The sequence below is a fragment of the Peromyscus californicus genome, unplaced genomic scaffold (assembly GCF_007827085.1).
Source record: "Peromyscus californicus insignis strain IS unplaced genomic scaffold, ASM782708v3 Scaffold_19__1_contigs__length_69161282, whole genome shotgun sequence".
Lineage (NCBI taxonomy): Eukaryota > Metazoa > Chordata > Mammalia > Rodentia > Cricetidae > Peromyscus > Peromyscus californicus.
The window spans coordinates 4,078,287-4,096,106 of NW_026294491.1; the positions used below are offsets into that span (position 1 = coordinate 4,078,287).

The 17,820-nt window shown below is 55.6% G+C and overlaps 1 protein-coding gene across 3 annotated transcripts in view; it reads right to left on the bottom strand.

Annotated features, from left to right (window-relative positions):
* Window positions 1-17,820, bottom strand: part of Grm4 (glutamate metabotropic receptor 4) — a 91,661-nt gene that overhangs the window by 31,270 nt on the left and 42,571 nt on the right. For all 3 annotated transcript variants that reach the window (XM_052744358.1, XM_052744357.1, XM_052744359.1), the window contains exon 3: window positions 14,724-14,940. In XM_052744358.1, coding sequence (XP_052600318.1) covers window positions 14,724-14,940 — 217 coding nt within the window. The remainder of the gene's footprint in view (window positions 1-14,723; window positions 14,941-17,820) is intronic.

Genomic DNA, 17,820 nt, shown 5'->3' on the forward strand with positions numbered 1-17,820 from the left:
GCCCCTGGCCACAGAAAGAGCCAGGGAATGGCCTGCTGCCCTTACTGGCTGGCGGCGTTCTAATGATGGCGGTACTCGGCTCCTGCCAACCGGCCATATGGTCTCTCTCCAGTTAGAAAATGGGCCAATGGCGACATGTCTTCTCCCCCATCTGGGGAGACAGATGGACAGGAGGAAGAGGCTAGTCCAGGCAGTAGGGCCGGGCCACCTGGCTCAAGGAGGAAGTGGGAAGTGGGGAGTTTATCTCCTACAGGGAGAAAGTGTGGGGTTAAGTCACACTCCTGGGCCAGCGCATGCTGTCCTGCCCTGTCCTGCCAGCTTCATTCTGCTGAAAAGGAGGTTGAGGGGGCAGTGGCCCAGCAAGATGGAACGTTAGTCACAGGAAACTGAGTGTGTGTGTGGTCTTGGAGGATGTGGTATTTACGGAGCATCCCACATAAACTGATTGTGACCTAACAAAGGCCACATGATGTCACTCCTCTGAGAAGTCACACCACATTCCCAGTAGACAGATAGGGAAACTGAGGCTCTCAGAGATGGAGAGTTAGGTGAGGAGCTGAGGTTTAAAGCCAGGCCACCAGGCTGTGGGCCACCAGCTGTCCTGTCCTGTGTGTAGCAGGGGAGTTGGCTGTGGAGGTGGGAGTGCCTGGGCACAGGAGTGTGGGCATGCCTGGGCATGGACTTAGGTGAATGTTTACTGTGCCACTGCATCACAAGAAAGCAAGTGCCCAACAGTGTCATGACTTCACTGCCCACAGTCAATATGGCAGCTGGGGGAATGGGGACAGAGAGCTGCCTCATGGGGCCTGTCTTGGGGCACATGACTCCAGGGGGTGGCAAAGCCCTGCACCCCTGCTTCACTTCTCTCCTGGTTCCCTGTCACAGCCAGAGAGAACTGGAGTGGCCCCTGCAGCCCAGCACGATTGAGGACCCACCCTGTGCTTGGCACTGGCTAGGTCTGGCCTCCAAGAGTCTGCATACTCAACCCTGGATAAATACTAATATCCACGTCTGTCAGAAACTGAGGCTCGGAGCTGCAAACAGCCTAGCAAAGGTCATGGCAAGTGAGGCAGCAATCCTGCTCAGTGCCCAGAGCCTGCATCAGACCAAGGTCCTCTCTGCTGAAGCCCTCCTTATCCAGAAAGCCCTCCCCTCCACAACTGCCTCTAGGGATGAGAGGCAGGGTTCCCACTGCCAAAGTCTCACCCATCTCTGTGGAAGGGGTGGAGATTACACACGTGTGTGCGCATAGTCAGGAGTATGCACACCAAAGAGTGTATATGTGCACAATCACACGGCCTTTCCTCGGATACTCGCACATGGTCACAGACCACGCTGCTACAGGGTACCCACGTCCAGCCCCTGTGCCCGTCACTTGGTACTCACTCCTCCACTCCCTGGGGCACTGTCTTCCCTCCCCGCTCCATTGCCCTCGGGCTCCCAGTGGACTCCATCCAGAGCCACTGTTCACACTGCAGGAGAGAGCAATGGAAGCTGGCAGACAGACAGACAGACAAGAAACAGCCAACCCCCAGCTCTAGGCAGACACAGGAGCAGGAGGGCTGGAGGAATCTGGGGTCCCCATGCCCCCTCCAAAGCCCACCTGGGTCCCCTTTAGAGATCCCTCAGGTCATTCCCCAGACCCTACCCAACCTCCTACCAGGAAACTGGCTGCCAGATCCCTGTTCAGAACCCAGCTGCCATGTGCCAGCTGCAGACCTGTGTCCTAGCCAAGTCAGGGCCTCTGTGTGCTGGCCAGAGGCAGATGCCACAGCCTCTCACCAAAGATATCTCTGATTACAATCAGCCCATGGGGCCTGAGACCCCAGTCCACACCTGGAGAACAGAGGGTCTGAGGCCAGAGAGGGACTTTGCCTTACTTGGAGACACTTAACAGCAGGGGCAAGCCTCCTCCACATGCTGTGCTGACCACTGCCTGGTGCTCTGAATGCCTGGGGCTGGGCTCTCACCTCCCACACCTGCTCAGGCTCCTCCCCACCTGCTCAGGCTCCTCCCCACCTACTCAGACTTCTCCCTACCTGATCAGGCTCCTCCCAGCCTGCTCAGGCTCCTCCCCACCTGCTCAAACTCCTCCCTGCCTGCTCAGACTCCTCCCTTCCTGCTCAGACTCCTCCCCACATGCTCAGTCTCCTCCCCACCTGCTCAGGCTCCTCCCCACCTGCTCAGGCTCCTTCTCAGTTTCTCACAGCCTGAATAGAGGCCCTGCAGGCTCCTCCTCTTCTTCTCTTTTCCCTTTTTTGAAAAAATGCTTTTAAATGTAAAAACAGAAAAAAAATAATGAAAAGACAAACCCTAGGAAGTCAAGTGGAAAAACCTATATTGCTGCAGAATATAGTAGACTGCAGAGGGGAGAGCAGGGGAGGGCAGGGGAGAGCAGGGGAGGAGAGGGAATGGCAGGGGAGGGGAGGGGAGAGCAGGGAGAGGCCCCCAGGCCATGCTAGGAAGCACGGCAGGCAGGAGGCAGTGGGGAGTCACACATACACACACACACACATACATACACACACATACACACACACGTACACACACACATACATACACACACGTACACACACACATATATACACACACGTACACACACACATACACATACATACACACACATACACATACATACACACACACACATACACACACACAGACAGACACACACACTCATACACATACATACACACACACATACACACACACACACACAGACAAGCAGACACACAGACACATACAAACATACACACACACACATGCACAAACAAGCAGACACAGACACACATACAAACATACGCACACACACGCACGCACACACACACGCACACACACGCGCGCACACACACAAATGCACACGCACACACACACGCACACACACACGTGCACGCACCCGTCACTTTCTCTTCCTCTCCTTCTTTCCTAAGTCACACTGTCAGCAATCCCAGCCTCAAACCCGCTCCCAGGAAGAGATGGAAACAGTTCCTTAGAGGGTGGGTGGCTGACAGGGTTCTGCCATGGAGCGAGGCCGTGCCTAAGTGATGGGGCTCTGATAGAGTTCAGGCAGCAGAGCAGGGGTGCGGTACTGTCTGGGGTGGGGAGCACTTCCAACCCCCACCCCAGTGATCTCATCTTCCCTGAGGCTGCTCCACGGTGAGCTATGGGGAGGGAGGGAGAGCTGGGCTTGGGTCCCCACTGCACAGAGCTCCGGGCTGGCTCACCCTACTCACCCCTGCTGAGTCCACACTATGTCCATGTGCACACACCAACATGTGTGACATCTGTGTCGCTTGCTCGGGTTTGCAGCTGCTATCTCACTACAGGCCTCCCAGGTCCTGCCTCTCTGACTGCCTCTGCCCTACAACAGGTCTTTGGGCAGGTGGCCCCCCTAGCCAGGAGCACCCCAAACCAATTGGCCAGGAATTGTCCACTCCCCACCAGCCCTTCCCTCATTGGGTTCTTGATGCCCAGGGGCCCACTGGGGATAGGCAGCTGTCCATGTTTGCTAGAGGAACAAGGGACAGGGTCAAAGGGACACTGGTGAGCATGGGTGACAGAGGCTCTGGAGGACTCTCACCTGCCCGTGCCCCTCTCAGGGGTGCCTATGCCCGCAGAGCCTGCAGTGATCTCCCCTCGGAGCTACCGCCTTACCTTACACAGGCCCTGGGCACCCTATGGTGTCTCGTGTCCACTCATGAAGAGGACAGTCTGCCCCCATGAGTTCTGGACACACTTGTGGAGACACATGCCCGTGGACGGCTCTCAATCCTGCCTTCTGCTCTGTTCGCTTTCTCCGCCCAGCTCTACTCCCCTGCAGTAAACACTGGAGGGACAGGTACACGGAACACAAACGGGCAGCCGGGCAGCAGGCTGACAGTGTCACCTGCCTGTCCCAGAGCTCAGTGTGAGACAGCTGGGCCAGAGAGGGGCAGTGACACCATCCTCCTCCTTGTCACAAATGACTCCAGCTCCTGGTGGGCAATGGGCCACCTGGGGAGAGACTCGTCGGGTCTCAGTGGACTCAGGTCTGTGCACAGGGAGAACACACTGCCTGTGTTCAGTGTTGACGCACAGGTCACCAGGCCTCTCTGACCTCCTGTAAAACAGGGACGGACATCAACTCCCCCTGGTGGGGCTAGTGGAGGTCACATCTGAGTGTTTGTGAAGGTCCACTACTGCCCACTGCAGCTGCCACCCTGAGGTGCAGCACAGCCCAGTGTGGCAGGGCTGCTTGGGCAGAAGCTCAGATGGAACTCATCACTCAGTATGTCAGGACCCAACAGTTCTGGGCCCAGTCTAAGCTATTCCTGAAACACCGTGCTGGGCAGTCCCGGGGCCACAGCTCAGAAGCACGAGGGCGGTCCGGGGCAACGCCAGCATCCCCACTGGAGGCCGTTAGCACACATGCACTCAACACACTGCTCATAGTCCTACACTCCAGGACCTCACAGAGACATACCCACAGCTCTCCCATCCCACAGAAGAGCTACCACCCCAAGGCCTACCCAGGGCCACACACCCTAAACAGCCACACCTTGCCCAGTCCACAGCTGCGCAAGCTCATGCAGGAACCACATGGTACCACAAGTGCAGGCACCGCAGCCTCCACACACCACACAGCTGTGCACACCACAAGGGGCAGGGTGAGCCCACCACACACCACACAGCTGTGCACACCACAAGGGACGGGGTGAACCCACCAGGGCGCACAGTTTGCCTATAATGACTTCAAATGGGTGCCCAAGCACAGAGCCCTATTCTCATACACAGACAACACACAGACAATGAACTGTCACATACACCACACAGACAGACACACATGTCCCCAGTCAGACAATAGACCTGCCAACCCTGGCCCCTCCCCCGGCTCACAGCCCCTCCCCCACAGCTTCCCCAGGTCCCCCATGCTCACCATCCGTGCACACTCCCTCAGGCCTGTCCCTTTCCTTGTGGGGGAGGTCTTCCTGAGTGCCTTGGCTGCAACCCCACACACTCCGGGGTCTGCTGGAAGCTGGGGGTCATGGCAGCTCTCTGGAGCCTGCCCACACTACAGGGAGCAAAGCTGGACTGCTGCACAGCACTCCAGGGACTAAAGCAAAGCCCTCATCTTCGATGTCCCCTCTCTTGGCCCTGAGCCGTGTCCCTGTGGGGTTAGAGGTGCACAGGGAGGTAGAAAGGAACTCAGGCACTAGAGAGCAGCGGGCCACTGTGACACAGGGGGCCGAGAGGGCACAGACGGTCCTGGTCCCATCTCAGACACCCACTGCTTCCCACCGACAGCCACGTCACTCAGCAGTAAGAATGTGACACATATCCACCCCGGATCAGGCCAAGGGCCCAGTATGAAGGAGGACTCATGGGTCACCATGTAAACCCTACTGTCCCTGGCTAGCCTGCAGCAGGGCTCAGAGTTTCATTATTCATGGTGTTGGGCTCTTGGGAGGAAATCCATTGAATGATTGCCCTAATATCTTAACACAGATGCATTTAGGCAAAACACCTTCAGAGCAAGGAAGCAAGAAAAAATATAGAAAAGAGAAGTGCTGGAGACAGGTGCTGGGGACAGGACTAAGGGGACAGGATGCTGGCAGAAAATTAGTGGGGGCCCTGACCAACCTTCCACCCACATCCGGCTCAGTAGTGTGGCTGTCCATTGACAGAGGAAACCCACCTGCTTCCCAGATTCGCTGCAGAGAGGGCTGGGATTCCCCGCAAGACCCTCACATGCCCATAGCTGCTGAGTGCAGTCCCAGGTCTACTGACCAGTTCACTGGTCTACCTATGGACAAGGGGGGCTCTGTGGCTAAAAGGGCCCCCAGTCTGGCCAAGGCTGTCTCCATCAGCCACACCCACAGGTACCACACACAGAACAAGACCTCCACTCCTTTCTCATCTGCCTCTGCCTCCAGAAACAGGTGGACAGAAGCTACACAAGAGCTCTCCAGCCCCTCCCACCTCCATCCCCACTTTTTAAAGAGGACCACTTCATCCAAGCCATGCACCCCCTGCCACCCCAAGTCTTTGCCACTGTGGTCCTGAAGCAAGCAGCAGCTGCCCCCTTCCTGTCTGCTGAGCCCACGAAGCCTGTGGGTCTGACCCCTCAAAAGCTTCCCAGCTCTTGGCAATGGCCCAGTCCTGCCCCTCTGCTCTCTCTAATGGCACTTGCCACCCCTGCCTTGTACTGAGTAATTTGTCTACATCAGAGAGAGGGCTGAGCCTGGGAGCCAAGGTTCAAGTCCCAGGTGCCACTTCTTAGCTCTGTAACTTTGGACAAGGTACTTAATTCTCTTTGGACTTTGTCCATCACAAAGTGTGAAGAATAGGGCATATAGGAGAGTGTGGTGGCACACACATCTATAATCCTAGCAATCAGGAGGTTGAGGCAGGAGGATTGCCTTGAATTCAAAGTCAACCAGGCCTGCATAGTGGGGAAAAAAAAAAAACCAGACAGGCTGAGCAAGAAGCATCGGTAAATGGCACAGGACGTTGCCTGGTGCACAAACACGGCAAAAGTGCCCCGTGTCCTGAGTTCGGCTTTCCTCCATGAGAGTCCCTCAAGAGATACATCATCCTTCCTCTGACTCCCTGGGTCCCAGCAGACAGGGGAGCTCAATTAGTAATAGTTCGATACAACCAGGTGGTGGTGGCACAAGACTTTAGTCCCAGCACTCAGGAGGCAGCAGCAGGTAAATCTCTGAGTTCAAGGCCAGCCTGGTCTACAGAGTGAGTTCCAGGACAGCCAGGGATACACAGAGAAACCCAGTCTGAAAAAAAAAATAGTAATAATAATCATTTCCAGTTGCTGTCTAGGAGATGGGAAGTCAGTAGGCTGGTATTGGAGATTCCTGTGTGGAGAGAGACTCCAGGTGCTCCTGGCTACCTTATAGGAGCACCATTCAGGCAGGAGAGAACCGCAGGGGTTAGGGGCAGCAGCAGCGAGCCTGTGGTCTGGCCAGAGTAGGGTGGGCCGCTGCAGACCGGGATGAAATATTTAGAAGCCCACATCCCCGGGAAGTGGAAACTGACAAGCAATGAAATGTTGAGATGTAATTACGCAGGCAGCCCAACCATGTCTCGCTGCAGGCAGTTCTGCCCTGAGCCTGTTATACCAGCCACTGGTAAGGAAGTCCTCCAGGGTCCTCCCAGCCAGCCCTGCCCTCTCTGCAAGCCAGGCTAGGAGGATGGTGGCAGCTAAGCAGTAGAAGCCGGGGCCTGGGCAGACCCTGCACCCCATTCAGCATTAGCTTCCTGGTGGAAAATGGAGCTGTTGACCCATGCCCCAGAAAGGGGACCATCAGCTGGCCTTGGTGGTGGCAATGAGGGTGACACAGGCCCAAAGCAGCAGACCCAGCTTGGGGAGAGGGGGAGCGGTGGTCCCAGAAGACCCGGCGGCCTGGGGCTCTGGTTAGTTAGAGCTGATGGACCAGGTCAGGAACTGATCCATCACAATTCCGGCAGGCCTGCAGCTGCTGGGAGGAGGCTTGGAGTCCCAAAGCTAGCCACCAGCCCTGGGAGGGAAGAGACATGCTAGGCAGGGAGGGAGGGGACTTCAGTCCTCAGTCCTCCTGGGTGGGGTGGGTGGGATCCGCCAGCTCCTCTGGTTTGGGTACGACTTTCCTGTCAGATTGGCACAAGCTACAGTACAGGGAGGGGACTTTCCCCAGAATCTGACACTGAATATTAGTTGAGAGATGAAGCTAGGGTGATTGCTCACAGCTCTGAGAACGCCAGGAACAGGAAAGGACTACCCGGCCTTGAGAGCTCCTTTCCGATCTAAACCAGGGTCCACAGAACGACTTTGGTTTGTCCCAGACTGACCAGCATGAGCTAGGAACACACATCCGGTATCCAAGGCTCACCAGGCTGCCTCAGACCCAGCCAGCTGACACTCAAGCCCCAACTACAGTGCACCCTCCCCTGTGGGCCCTAACTCACAGAAGGGCCAGCCGCCCCTCCTACCCTCCAGCTGTGCTCACTCCCCTCCCCAAGTCCACTCCAAAGTGCCCTGGCGGGGGCGACAGGGGGCTCCCTCTTGCTGCTTCCCACCCATGAAGAGAATGGATGGTCAAGAGCCCTGCCTAACTACAGCTCGGTCGTCTCCACAGTGCAGGCGGGTACTGAAGAATGAGAGAATGAGCAGGCCCAGTCCACTGGCTGACCACTGGATTACAGCTGGTCAGTGGTCCAGAAGCCCCTCCCCCACCGCCAGCCCTCCCCCCACTCTTTCTGCATTCTCTACTCACCATCTGTCTTCTGCCCCCTCCCCCTCCCTCTCTCCCTCCTACCCCGCCAGCCCTTCATGGCCACACAGCACTCCTTAGACAGCTAATACAGCCCTGTGCTGCCTCACTGGCCCCTCCCAATCAGCTCACATCCTCGGTACCACGACCATTTCAGAGGAAACTGAGCCTCCCTCCTGCCTGGCTGCCTCTGCCTACTGTCTCTGACTTAGATCCTCCCCTCTCCTCCCTCCTCCTCCCCTCCTTCCTCTCCTTTTCCCCCTTTCTCCTCCCTCTCCTTCCTCCTCCCCGCCCCCTTCCTCCATTTCACGTCTTCTGGGTGACTAGTAAGTCATCCTGCCCATCTCCCCACATCCCTAAATCTGTGGCATGGGCCAGGAAGTTCTGCTGGCGAGGGGCGGCAAGGACCTCAGGGCCCTCCCCAGCCCTCCTGTCCCCACCCCCATTCTCTCCTTCTGATTGTCACCTTGCCCTGCTGCTTCCTACACCCAAGGCTTCCCTTGGGTCCCAAGGCATCGTTAGCTTCCTTCTGGCTCGTTAAAAATTTGCATATAATTTGCATAGAATAGCCACATGATCATTCTGTCTATAGTAAAATAGAGCCAGATGTAGCACATGTAAGTCAAGGAGTGTAAAGACCCAGGAGGAGGAGAATCCTGAGTCTAGGAGGCCAATCGCTCACCCTGGGTTGGTATGCCCAGAAGCAGTCCTGAACCCTCCAGTCTCCCTGGGCCTCAGGGAGGCTGGTTTGCCTGTTTTTATCATTTCTACAGAAACAAATAAAAACTAGAATTATTTCCACTTCAGAGAAACCAAGAGCCCGAGAGGACCAGTGGTCCATCCATACAGGGAAGAACCGGGCAGGCCTGGGCCACACACTCTGCCTGGGGGCCTGCTCCATCCGGCCCGCCTTCCAGGACACCCTCTGGGCCAGGCCCAATCCTGGGCCTCCCAGAGGAAGCTCTTTCCTGGCCCAGCCTCCCCAGCCTGCAACCGCAGCCCCTCAGCCACGCACTGATTGTTGGAGACAAGCACTTCGGCCCTTTCATCTCCGCTCCTGGCGCGGCCAGATCTGCCTGGTCACAGCAGTGTCCAGGAACAAATGTGTTTGGATAAGACGGAAATTGGTAACAAAGCAGAGGGAAAGGCTTGTGTCTCCCAGACGCCTGGCGGGCTCAGTGTCCGCAGACCGGCCAGGAGCAGGCCGTTTGCTGCAGGCTGGAGCCAAAGGGCTGCCCAGGAATGCAGGTGCCACTCTCCATGGTGCTGAAGCTTGGGCTGGGCTCAACAACCTCTGTCCACGTGAATCCAGGGCCACAGCCTGTGAGTTCGTGACTAGAATACAACCCCATCTTCTCTTCTCTCCATGAACCCATGGCCCAAACCCTCATCTCTTAAAAATATATTGGGGTGTGTGGCGTGTCTGTGTGTGTGTGTGTGTGTGTGTGTGTGCATGTGAGTGTGTCTGTGTGTGTGTGTGTAGTGTGTGTGTGGTGTGTGAGTGTGTATGTGTGTATGTGTGTATGTGTGTGGTGTGTGTGTATGTGTGTATGTGTGTGGTGTATGTGTATGTGTGTGTGTGATGTGCGTGTGGTGTGTGTGTGTGTGTGTGGTGTGTGAGTGTGTATGTGTGTATGTGTGTGGTGTGTGTGTATGTGTGTATGTGTGTGGTGTATGTGTATGTGTGTGTGTGATGTGCGTGTGGTGTGTGTGTGTGTGTGTGTGTGTGTGTGTGGTATTGTGGTGTATGTATATGTGTGTGTGGTATGTGTGTGCACACAAGCAGAGGAACCATCAGGCATCCTTCCCTAGCACTCCCAGCCTTGCTCTATCACCTCACGGAGCCTGCAGTGGGGCTGGAGGCCAGCAAGTCCCTGTGTCTGTCTCCCTCGGTGTCGGCATAGGAGCCTCTTGCTACCATGCTCAACTCTTCACGTGGTTCTGGGGATTTGAGCTGGGTCTTTGTGCTTGTTTACTCACACACTGAGACAGCTCTCAAGCCCCCAAGTCCTCGTTTCCTGCCAGACTACAGGAGTGGCCTTCCCGGGGCCCAGGCCCCCAGTCTATTACCCACACAACAATCAGCACAAGCCCATTACCTTTGAGCACCTTCACATCTCTGCTCATGGTGCTCAATGGCTCCAGTCACACACCCCTCCGGGGGCCCAAGAGGCCCCAGCTGATCATTCCTCTTTTTTCCCCTCACTAATCCTGCTCCCCATCATGACTGTCCCCAAATGCCAGTCTGGCTCTATCATGGGTAGAGTCTCAGAAGTCTAGAACAGGCAGGCCGGCCGAGGGGCTGGCCGAGGGGCTGGCTGAGGCAGCAGAGTCTGTTCAGGCTCAAGTGTTCTGAAGGGAAATGGACAGAGCAACGAGGCAGAAATGCTTCAGTGCCCGCACGGCCCCTTGCTGGTCCTACACAAAAAGCACTGACCGATCCGGGAGGGGGGGTGACTAGGGTCACACGGTGTGTACCGCGCAGGAGCAGGACAAAGCTGCTGGCATGCCACACAATGCCAGGCCTAGAGCAGGGCCCCAGGGAGCCTGGCAAGGGAACTATGTCTGCAGGCTCCTCCAGCCCTTGGGACAAGGCAATGGCTCATGCTTAGCCACAACTCCAAAAGCTTAGCGGTGGCATGGGGGCCACAGGGATAGATAAGTCAACGGACAGGAGACGGTCGGCAATCTGACTGGTCTGGAGCCTCTGTCAGCTGCCGCTAAACAACCAGAAGCAGTTGGAAGGGACCCCTCCCGATTCCACCGGTGCCTGGAAGACACAATAGGTTTTTTGGGGGAAGAAGATAAAGACTTTGGGGTTCAAAGACCTGCTGGAACGATAGGAGGGTGCTGAGGGGACTCTTGACTGCAGGAGTACCTGCGACCTGGGGTCTGGGGCCGAGGATCACCATGGCACCCAGCCTCCAAACAGTGAGGTAAGATGGAAAGCTAATGGATGCAAAGAACTCAACGATGGGAGTCCAGGGGTCCCCTGCCCCAGCACTTTCACACCAGCGATAAAGCTAAGGCTCAGAGAGGTACTGTGACAGGCTCAGAGCCAGGTCTAGAACTCAGAGTGACTCTCAGTCCCGGAACCTCACAGCACTTCTGGGGAGGGATTGGGGAGGCAGCACATGCGCTATCCCCCTTCCTGTTAGACTAAAGAGGAAGTGGAAGCCTCAGGTTGAAGACAGCACAGTCGTGGATCTGAGCACAGCCTCCTGCCATAGCACTTGGGCTCTGAACCACCCAGAACTGAGTTGCACAGGCCAAAGACAAAAGGGGGTTCTTTAAACCCCCGAACATCTTCAAGTACATTCCTCGGAGCGTGCACATGGCTTCTGTGGACGACAGAGGCAGCAAATTCAGACCAGGACAGCCCAGCATGTGACAGCTTCCTCTTGCTGCTGTCAAGGTACACTCATCAGAGGCCGGCAGAGAGAACAGGGGAAGTGGCAGTACACACACACATACACACACACGCACACACACAGGGGCCTGATGACATCTAGCCCTAGGGACTCACCAACCTGAGAGGTGTCAACATCCTGCTGCAGGCCAGAGCATCAGAGAAATCAGAGCGGACAGGCAAAGTCCCCGAGGCGGGCCATGCAAGCACGGGGGTTCATCTTCGTCACACGGGATTGACCTGGCCATCACTAGCAGTCACATTAATGCCAACACCTTGCCAATCCCCAGCCTGGAGGAGACACCAGCTGGGGCCTGGTGGGCCTTGCCGCGCAGCAGGGCCCCTCACATGGTCCACTCTCAGTGTCAGGCCCCAGACACTGAATGGAAGACATGCTGGGTCTGAGGCTCGGGGCAGCCTCTGGGTTTCTGGGATGGAGTGGACAGGCATGTGGCAGAGCCCCCTCTCCTCCTTAATTCTCCAAGATGGACACAGCAGGTTAGGCCTCAGGCTACCTCCCCAAGGAGTAGGTAGTCAGTGTTTTGGGGGGTCCAGAGCTACTGAAGCCACAAATAGGAAGATACCCCAAGATAAAGCCACAACAGTCCCCTCCTGTCTCCCTCTACCCTCGACTGAACCACCCAACAGAGCAGCTAGGGCTGACCCCCAAGCACCCATATAGCCTTCCTGAGTCCAAAGATGAAGCCCTACAGCACCCCTCCGGATGCCCACTGAGCCCCTCTGGATGCCCACTCCTGTGCCCTCTGGATGCCCACTCCTGTCCCCTCTGGATGCCCACTCCTGTGCCCTCTGGATGCCCACTCCTGTGCCCTCTGGATGCCCACTCCTTCCCCCTCTGGACACCCACCCCTGCAGCCTTTGGTCCTTCCCAGCCCTCCTCCTCTGAGGGAGGTGTACCTAAGTGGTCTTCAGCCAGTGTCTATGTTTGCTTAAACAACGTGGAAGGATTTGTAACGGTCAAGGTGGGCTGGGGAAGTGACTGGTGCAGGCTGGGCTCCATCAACCATGGGGTCACCCCAAGCAGGAGTTAACAGGTGAGGGTGTCATGGGGCTGACGGGGCAACATTCTCCACCATAGGACAAAGCGGTATCCAACTCCTGTCTTGGATCCTCAATCTGGCTGTGTAGCCTTGGGAAGGACATTTGCCCTCTCTGGTCTGTCTCTTTCTCTTTGAAATGGAAAAAAAAAAAATCACACTCCTCTGCATGACCCAGAGCCACGTCCAGGGTAGAGGCCTGACATGCTCACCATCCCAATGAGAAGTCCCAGTCTGTAACAAAAGCAGAGCCTTCCCTCCCCTCCCTACTCCCCCCTCCCCTCAAGCCTCCCATCATCTCCCAAATGACTTATACTTCAGAGGACAAATCAATACAATATACGGCCAAAAACATCTTTAATCTTTCTCAGGGATTAGGCTATAAGGTGCCGCGGCCTCTTTCTCCCAGTGTTCAATTCTGATTTCAATTTGACCTGCTGAAGCAGTTCCCCCTCTTCCCTCCCTCGCTCCCTCCCTCCCTCCCTCCCTTCCTTCCTCCCTCCCTCTCTTTCTCTCTCTCTCTCTCTGCCCCCCTCCGCAAGAACTGCCCTCCAAATCAAATACCATTTAGCAACAGGGCTGGATGGGGTACCCAGTGGCGAGGTGACCTCGGGTAACGGGGAGAATCGAAGGCCGTGGTGGACAGCTGGACCTCAGAGGCACAGGATAGTACAGACAGGTGGCCATGCAAAGGGTCCCTTGCCAAACAGGAGGGTGGAGGAGCCAGGGCCCGGCAAGGAACTGGTTTTCTTGTTTTTCTAGACTTTGAGGTCCTTTCTAAGCATCTTTTGTAGATTATTCTTCCCAATTCCCAACACCTGATTAGCGCTTGAAAAAGTCATTCACACACAGTCCTGCCTTCAGCTGAGCACACCAGACACCAGCTTCTCCTGTGCCTGCAGGTCATGCACACATTCTCACACGGGTCCCTGTCACGCCCCCAGTGGCCATGACCCCAGCAGGAGAACAGCGTGGGCAGAAAACTAAGTAGGTGAGGACAGGAAGCCGCTAACACTACTTGCCCTGGAGCTTGGGGTCAAAGCCCACACCTGCCCCTCTGCACTGTGTGACAGGGTATGAGTTACTGAGTGACTCCTGAGGCTCTGCCCCTCATCTAAATGGTGGTGCTCTCCGCAGAGGCTGTGGCCACCCAGACAGCAAGTGCAGCACGTGATCTGGCACCTCCAGGTCCCCACAGCAGGTTCAACACCGTGACTAAACCGTCTGTCCTGCCCTGAGTTCCACGGAGGACAGAGTCTGTGCCTTCGATCACTCACTTGTTAAGGGCAGGAGCAGCCCTGGGATTACAGAAGCCCACAGCACAGAGTGGCACCCAGGCAGCTTTCCCACCACAATTAAAGGGCTTATCAGAGAACTGTAGCAGGATTATGCCTGCAGGGCATCACCACCACCAACCTCCGGCCACTCTGCAGTTTTAGGAAAAGCAATTAGAGGTCTGGGCCCTGCAGGTATAAATATACACTGGCCAAGGTCGAGAGCAGCATGAGCTACTTAGAGCCCACAGGATGAAGCTGCCAGGGGCACCAGGGCCACCCCTGCACTCTATCCAGGAGACCCTAGGAAGCCACAGGACACAGAGTCTTCCAGCCCAGGGGCCTGCTCCTGCGGTCACCACCACCCCTGATCGCTGGGGTCCCCATTCAGAGGTTAACCCTTGCTGTGCCAATGACTTGCCACCGGAGCCTCCCTCCACCTGCTCAATGGGTAAGGCAGTGCACCTACAATGGAGGGCTTCCCAGCAGCCTCCAGTCCTCACTCACCCATCCCTGAACACTCCTGCTGATCACCCATGAAACAGGGTCCCTGATCTCCACCTAAATACAGTCCTCTGGTTCCCCCTCTCCCTGCCCATGAAAGGACAGAGCTATCCACAGGTGCACCCATGGCGGGAGCGTACAGCGTCTTGGGGAGTTGGGGAGACAGCAAACAAACCCAGCTCAGGGAAGAGCTGAGAACCCAGATGTAGAGGACCCATCCCCACACAGGTCTCACCGTTCTCTCGGGACTTCTGGATAAAGGCCTCCACGCCGCTCTCGCCGTAGCTGCCCTCTGAGGCCAGCGTGGACACGTAGTTCCACTTGAGAGCCCGGACGATATCCACCATGGCCTGGGCCTGGTATGTGTCCGAGGGCACCACACGGGAGAAGAAGTCATAGCGGCTGTTGTCACTCAAGTCAGGGGCTGTGGAGGCGTAGCTGATCTGAGGGATCTAGGGGAACAGCGACAGGCAGATCGATGGACAGACGCATCAAAGGGGCAGCTGCTCCCCACCATCCACAACCCTGGGACCCATCAACCCAAAGCACCCTCCCATGGACACTGCCTCCCCTCCCCTCAGCCAGGGAAGACACTGTGGGATGGCAGGACAGGTCCCAGGTACTGAGAGAAGAAGGAGATGTCTAATGGTGGCCACCCTTCCCACAGAGTTCCACCTGTCTCCCTGGTAGGGGCAAGGTCTGGCCAGCAAGATACCAAGAGCTTGCCTGCGACCCCAGGATGACTCCTAGTTGGCCTCATGTGGTCTCTGACTAATGGTCTCTAGCAATACCCCAGATACATACACTTGGGTATGCACACACATGGCAGGGGGAGCGGGCACCTGGAGCCTCCGTTTCCAAGTCCCTCTAGCCACCATACAGAAGGCTTGGTCTCTGTGGTTTCCAATGACCTCTGTCTCCTTTCTCCTGCCCAGTTGGAGGACACAGCCCAGAACCCAGACCTCAGGTGCTTCTCCATCCCTACAGGAGGCCAGAGCAGCTTCCTCGAAGAGGCCCTTTTTTCCACTGTTTGGGTACAGGGCCCGGAGAGGCAAAGCCCACCTCTGGCCCTGGCCCTGCCCTAGGCCTCTGGCCCTGGCCCTACCCTCCCAGCCATGGAGTAACCTGACCCCCTACCCTTAAGTGGCACCAGCCTCCTGTAATTGTTAAAACCATCCCAAAGGACAAGAAAGGAGCCACGTGACCTCCTCCCTGTCCCCTCCTCTCCAACACTATGGAGACCACAGTCCCTGCTCCTAGGGGCTTTCAGCTGCCACACAGACAGACTAGGGATGGAGAGGCTCCTAGTAGGCTGTTTTGTGTCCTGTGGATGCCCATACCCAGTCTGTGCCCTATGGATGCCCATACCCAGTCTGTGCCCTATGGATGCCCATACCCAGTCTGTGCCCTGTGGATTTCCATACCCAGCCTGTGCCCTATGGATGTCCATACCCAGCCTGTGCCCTATGGATGCCCATACCTAGCCTGTTCCCTATGGATGCCCATACCCAGCCTGTACCCTGCAGATTTCTATACCCAGCCTGTGCCAAAAGCATCTCCCCAACAGTGACCACCAGTGTATCTCCAGACAGAGTCAGAGGTCCTGGAGGACTGACTGTCCCAGTAGAGAACCAATGTTTAGAAATTTGTGCTAAGATGCTAGAAAGGAAGCTGGGTGGTGGTGATGCACACCTTTAATCCCAGCACTCCGGAGGCAGCAGCAGATGAATCTCTGTGAGTTCGAGGCCAGCTAGGGCTACACAGAGAAACCTTGTCTCAAAAAAAAAAGAAGATATGTAAAGGTGACATACAGGGTCTGCCTCACAGGACCCCATGGGGCAGGAGGAAGGACAAACCAATTAGCAGAGAGCTGACAATCATTCAGTGAGAGGCGGTGACAGGTATGTGGGGCCTTGCTGCCTGTTCTCTATGCCTTTGTGAATGTCTAAAATGTCCATTTTCCGAAAAGATTGTTACACAGAATAAAACTAAATCCCTGCAACCCCATCACCCATCCAACAAAACACCATGAATGTGGGGACAGCGGGATGGGACCATCCACCCACACTTCCTCCAGATGATCACCAAAGGCTGGGTCCCCACTCTCTCCTCAGCTAGGCTGCTACTCACTCATCTTAATCACATTCTCAAACTGTCTCTCCCTCCCAACCAGGCCATGAGCGATAGACCTCCAAGTACCCCGTGGCCAGGCTGGGAGCCCAGTTCCCCGGGAGCAGTCAGCAGCTTCACACGCAGACCCACACCCAGAGATTGGTCCAGGCACATGACCCTCTACCATACTGCATGTACCCCATTCCCACAAAGATGGGGGATCAGCATGGGGCTCCTGCATAGTATACAGCAGGAAAGCCAGGCTGTACGGCCCCAATAGTCCCTGAGGCCCTGGGAAAGACACCAACCCCCGACCAGGCCAGGTTAAGGGACAGTAGACCAGATCCTTCTCCCTGTCACATCGCAGGTTTTGAAGTGTCATGAGCTGCAGGGATGCAGTAAGAATTCAGCTGTATGCGATAAAGCTATACCTAGAAGAATCAAGGAATCCTTCTTGAGGAAGCCATATATCAAGGAATATTTGGTGTTATTCAGCTTTTAATATATCAGCTGTTTCCTGCTATCAGTTTCTTGTGCACTCATAACTCCTAGGCCATAACAACAAACAGTATAAGCTTCTCAGACCTACTGCTGATCTGAACTAAGGTAACACCCTTACGGAGACAATGCCTAGGCTTAGGAGACAGGCAGATGTGTAGATGCATAGCTGCGTTTCTCGTGCAAATGAAGCTCAGACCCTCCACCCCCTCATAGGCCAAATGGCATTCCAGAGCAATTGACTCAGAACAAAAGGGTTTTTGCATATCAGGTGAGGGAGGATTGAGGCAGAATTCCTAGGACCTAGCAGAGTTATGTGGCCAGAGAAGAGAGAACAAGGCAGAGTTTTTAATAGATGGTAGGGATTAGGTCAAGTCAGGAGAGTAGGAAAGGAAGGGACAAGCATGGATGGAGGAACTGAGGATGAAGATGAGATCAGGAGCAAAAGAGCTTAGTTAGGACAGGAGGAGAATGGACAGAGAGGAGCTAGATATAAGAATAGAATTAAAACTGTGTAGATAGCATTTAATCTCAGAGGAACAAAGTAAATGGATGAAAGCACCCGGTGTACTTAGATTATTTCCCCACAGATTACCCCCGCCATTAGTAGCGTCTCTTCTGGGCCCCTGGGAAGGAAATTAAAGAGACTCAATAATTTCCAAAACTAAAGTTCCCACTAAGAAAATTTTCAGACTGAGGTTTGGGGTTCAAGTCCGACTCTT